The sequence below is a fragment of the Trematomus bernacchii genome, unplaced genomic scaffold, assembly GCF_902827165.1.
Source record: "Trematomus bernacchii unplaced genomic scaffold, fTreBer1.1, whole genome shotgun sequence".
Lineage (NCBI taxonomy): Eukaryota > Metazoa > Chordata > Actinopteri > Perciformes > Nototheniidae > Trematomus > Trematomus bernacchii.
This window is the reverse complement of record NW_022987792.1, coordinates 1,232,641-1,237,640: the sequence shown is the minus strand read 5'-3', so window position 1 is coordinate 1,237,640 and position 5,000 is coordinate 1,232,641. Positions and strand designations below refer to the sequence as shown.

The 5,000-nt window shown below is 39.9% G+C and overlaps 1 protein-coding gene across 1 annotated transcript in view; it reads left to right on the top strand.

Moving 5' to 3' along the window:
• Positions 1-5,000, top strand: part of faf1 (Fas (TNFRSF6) associated factor 1) — a 112,813-nt gene that overhangs the window by 93,038 nt on the left and 14,775 nt on the right. The window contains exon 18 of the mRNA XM_034149794.1: positions 4,869-5,000. This exon is cut by the window's right edge and continues 84 nt beyond it. Coding sequence (XP_034005685.1) covers positions 4,869-5,000 — 132 coding nt within the window. The remainder of the gene's footprint in view (positions 1-4,868) is intronic.

Below are 5,000 nucleotides of genomic sequence, written 5' to 3'. Positions count from 1 at the left end.
GACTTAACAAAAAAATATGTTTGGTACATATCAGTCAAAGTCAACTGTATTGTCAATCTTTCAGTTTGTGTGTCCAGACAGAGAGATCGAAATACCGTTTCCCATATAAAAATATGTATACAAATATATGTATATCCTATATATACACAATCAACGGACACATTTATACACATGCACACATTAAGACCTAAATAAAAGCACAACAATCAATATATACAAAATAACAGTCACTTCAATATCTTTGACATAATTGTTTGAATGTATTTTTAAAAGATGAGAATTATAATGCAAAAATAAACATCATTCCTATCATTTGGAATCATATCAAAATTGCAAATCAGTCTTTTTATTTTTATTCCAAGTCCTGACCTACAAATGGTATTATGGACCTTAAAGAGGCCTCAATAGAGTGCCACAGTGACGCGTCCTCAAACCCAGAAGTAAACTCCTTCCGGTTCCTTCCACAAAAACGCAATGCAATTTCTCCATAGGATTTTGGAAAATATCTGGAAATAAGGTCTGTGGTTGAGACACATTGAAGAGACGGATCACGTTTTGTTCAGCCGGATAATCTCCACATGTCTACCCTACTTTTATAATTTTCTAATCATAAATCTAATCGCCAGAAGCAAAATGCTAACGTTATGCTATAAAGCAACTACAGCAGGGTCGCTGCTTCAACGTCACGCCAACTTCAGATCCATATTCAAACATACAGATTCTAAATGGTACAAGTTGAAGCGTTTGTTTGAACAGTTAGCAGGAGGCAGGTACTTGCTTTCAAGCAGAACAGGGCAAACTAACTTAGAGGAGTGTTTACGTGTTCGGCGTAATGACGTACAACGTCCTCCACAACTTCTGTAGTCCTATTCAGCCACTTGGTAACAACCATCGTTTCTCAGACACGTCAACTCTTCAGAAATCACCAGTGGGGTCACTGCTGATGGATTTAATGTCGTAGAACAAAACGTGATCCGTCTCTTCAATGTGTCTCAAAACCACAGACCTTATTTCCAGATATCTTCCAAAAACCCTATGGAGAAATTGAATTGCTTTTTGTCGAAGGAACCGGAAGTGGTAAAATGCTAACTTACTTCCGGGTTTTAGGACGCGTCACTGTGGCACTCTATATGCTGTAACATATTTACCTGCAAAAATCGTATATAACACACTACAAGAAAATGAAAACAACTAAAAGCCTTATCAAAGTTTGGTTCAGATCGTCTTAAAAGAAATCCCACCATGATCATTTTAAATATTTTCACTGATGATCTTTCAAAAATACTCATTCCCTCTAACATCACACATCAAATCACAGTTGCTATATCAGTCATAATGAAACAACACTACAGTGTGTTAGACACTTTGATATTCAACAGACTCAGTCTCCCTAAATGAAGCTCCATGAAATCACTTGGCGCTTCTCCTCATGCTACTTGGCAACCTTCCTCGCTACAGCAGGCTACAGGGAGCCGGGTGAGACGCAGGGAAACTAATTCAATAACATGCTCAGGACAAGAAGGTCCTTTAATTAATGTGAGCAACAGTTCTGCAGTCAGACTGAGAGAAACATAAGTGTTTGTCATCTCCATCAATGCCAGTGTTACTGTTGAGGTTCAAATGTATTCTAAACAGAGAGAAAGCGCAGAAGTGAATGTTTTTTAATCTCATTTCTTCTTGTATTGCAGAGGACGTTGTATATGATCCTTAGCTTCCTTCCTCTCATGCGCTTATTCAATACGCTTGTCTAAAATGTGTCTTTTCAAATGTTCAATCATATAATCAAGCTCATTGAGAATAAGCTGCCTTTTGTTCTCCCTGTTCACTGATTTAATTGTTCATGAAATGACTGCATATAAGGGTTTTATTTGAGTTTTAACATAAGATAAGAAGTACTTTATTGATCCCAATTTGGGAGATGTTTGCGTTGCAGCAGGATAAAAGACAAGGCGTTGCACACGAGAGAAATTAGAAGAGTAGAAATAACTAGGGATGTCCCGATCACCTTTTTTTGCTCCCGATCCGATTCCGATCATTTGATTTTGACAATCTGCCGATACCGATTTTTCCCGATCCGATCTTTATGCAATGCATTAAGAGAAAAAAAAGTAACAGATAACGGCTGGTCATCCAACGCGATGAATTCAGCTATCTTGGCTGTTATTTTTTTGGGCCTTTTCACTGTTCTGGGGCAGTTTCTCTTTCCTTTTAAAAGTCTCTGAAAGTGTCGGTTGTTTCAGTGCCGTTACCTGAGTGGCCGCTGTGTACTCGTCGTATTGTTGTTGGTGTTTGTATTAGATTGGTCATGTTGAACGTAGCTCTGTTCTTTCCACCACGCGGAACCTCCGCCTTGCAAACATTGCATCTGGCTGTTACACTGCCTTCGCTTTCAATTTTATAATACTTCCAAACTCCTGACATTTTCTCTGTCGCAACTCCTGAGTCACCAGCTGAACGTAGCCTCTTGTTAGCTTACTGCTACTATTAGACACTGCGCCCACTCTGTGGCCAGATTTGAGAGAAATAAGCAACCAGGTCTATGAAAACAAGCCCAAAAGAAGCAACACATACATGATGTTGTGTCATTTTAAACCAAAACTAAGGCCTCAGGATGACTTTAAGACGTGAACATGGTCATTTTTGTTTTGTAACATTAAATAAAATAATAAAAATATTTTATAAATAAATAAATCCCGATCCCCGATTTTTTTCTCCCGATTCCGATCTTTTGAAAATCACGTGATCGGCTCCGATCCCCGATCACGTGATCGGATCGGGACATCTCTAGAAATAAACAAGTCAAAAATGTAAACATCTCAAAATAGAAATAAAACCGCATTCACAAAGTGGAAAATATACATGTTGAAATACCAATTTACAGTAAACAAAAATAGAAATCAGGATATTATATACATTGAGTGTGTAAGGAATGGAATATTACATTAAATCCAATGTTCTGCTCCCTGTCACAAAGTACTCAAGCAGACTTCTGTCAACATAATTTGTAATATTAAAACATAAACAGAGACTTTGTAATGCTAATTAGCTTGGGATTACAAAACCAGTTATGACAGCTGCATGCAAACACCTCTGCCTTCACTCAAGACACTGACTCACTTCAAAAGAAACTAGAAACTGTGGTTGCTTATTCTTTATGTTTGTCCATTTATTTAATTTAGTATATATGGACTAGTGTGTGCATCAGGAAGTGTGAAGTGTGGACAAGCTGCAATACTCCTAAAAGTCCTCGGCTTGTAATTGCAACTCATATTTCTATGTTGTGCCTCCTATTGAAAATCCTTCTGTAGGGAATTTGGGATTTTAGTCTTTTCAGACCATTTACATGCACACAAACCTATATAACACACCATGTCTCTTCTACATCAACATGTGTCCCCTCTTCTTCATGTCTCTTCTACATCAACATGTGTCCCCTCTTCTCCATGTATCTTCTACATCAGCATGTGTCCCCTCTTCTTCATGTCTCTTCTACATCAACATGTGTCCCCTCTTCTTCATGTCTCTTCTACATCAACATGTGTCCCCTCTTCTTCATGTCTCTTCTACATCAACATGTGTCCCCTCTTCTCCATGTATCTTCTACATCAACATGTGTCCCCTCTTCTTCATGTCTCTTCTACATCAACATGTGTTCCCTCTTCTTCATGTCTCTTCTACATCAACATGTGTCCCCTCTTCTTCATGTCTCTTCTACATCAACATGTGTCCCCTCTTCTTCATGTCTCTTCTACATCAGTATGTGTCCCCTCTTCTTCATGTCTCTTCTACATCAACATGTGTCCCCTCTTCTTCATGTCTCTTCTACATCAACATGTGTCCCCTCTTCTTCATGTCTCTTCTACATCAACATGTGTTCCCTCTTCTTCATGTCTCTTCTACATCAACATGTGTCCCCTCTTCTTCATGTCTCTTCTACATCAACACGTGTCCCCTCTTCTTCATGTCTCTTCTACATCAACATGTGTCCCCTCTTCTTCATGTCTCTTCTACATCAACATGTGTCCCCTCTTCTTCATGTCTCTTCTACATCAACATGTGTCCCCTCTTCTTCATGTCTCTTCTACATCAACATGTGTCCCCTCTTCTTCATGTCTCTTCTACATCAACATGTGTCCCCTCTTCTTCATGTCTCTTCTACATCAACATGTGTCCCCTCTTCTTCATGTCTCTTCTACATCAACATGTGTCCCCTCTTCTTCATGTCTCTTCTACATCAACATGTGTCCCCTCTGTGTAAAGAGACTCTGAAAGTTTCAGGAACAAAGATTCTCTCTCTTTTTGTCCTGATCCATTTATATAAAAACCTGTCTGAAAATGAGCTGATCAGATTTTGGGCCACTTTATGATGTCATAAACGATGTGTTGTCTTGTGTAACCATTAGCCAATCACCAACCAAGGTAACCCCCCCCCTTATCACCTGAATCTCCTCCTAGAGCACTATTGTGTTCTTTGTAACCAAATCTCTCTCAGAGGGGCGTGGGGAGGGGCTCCTTATTTTCATCTAAAGTAACAGACAGAGAATCAGCACTTTTGAAACAGGGCTGAAACAGAGGGGATTATGGGTAATGCTGCAATGATCTGTTTGGTGTTTCAGAAGCCAATCAGAGACAGGTTCTGTATATATCTGAGACCTGTGATATATTGATGAAAAACAGTATAATAGGAGACCTTTAAATACCCCTCTCCATTGTGTTGCTATCTTCTTTCTGTCCTCTACAAACCAGGAAGTCCACCCTTAAACAAGAGGCTCATTCGCCTGGTGGAAATGTGGTCATTATGAGGTGTTAATAGTTGTTGATGTGCTGTTCTGACCAAAACCCTGGATGTTCTCCACCCTTTCTCGCAGGCGATCCGCTTGTCCTTGGAGCACTCCCTACCGGTAGAGCCCGACGAGGATTCAGCCGAGCCGATCAGCAAACTGAGGATCCGCACGCCCAGCGGAGAGTTCCTGGAGCGGCGCTTCCTGAGCAGCTGCAAG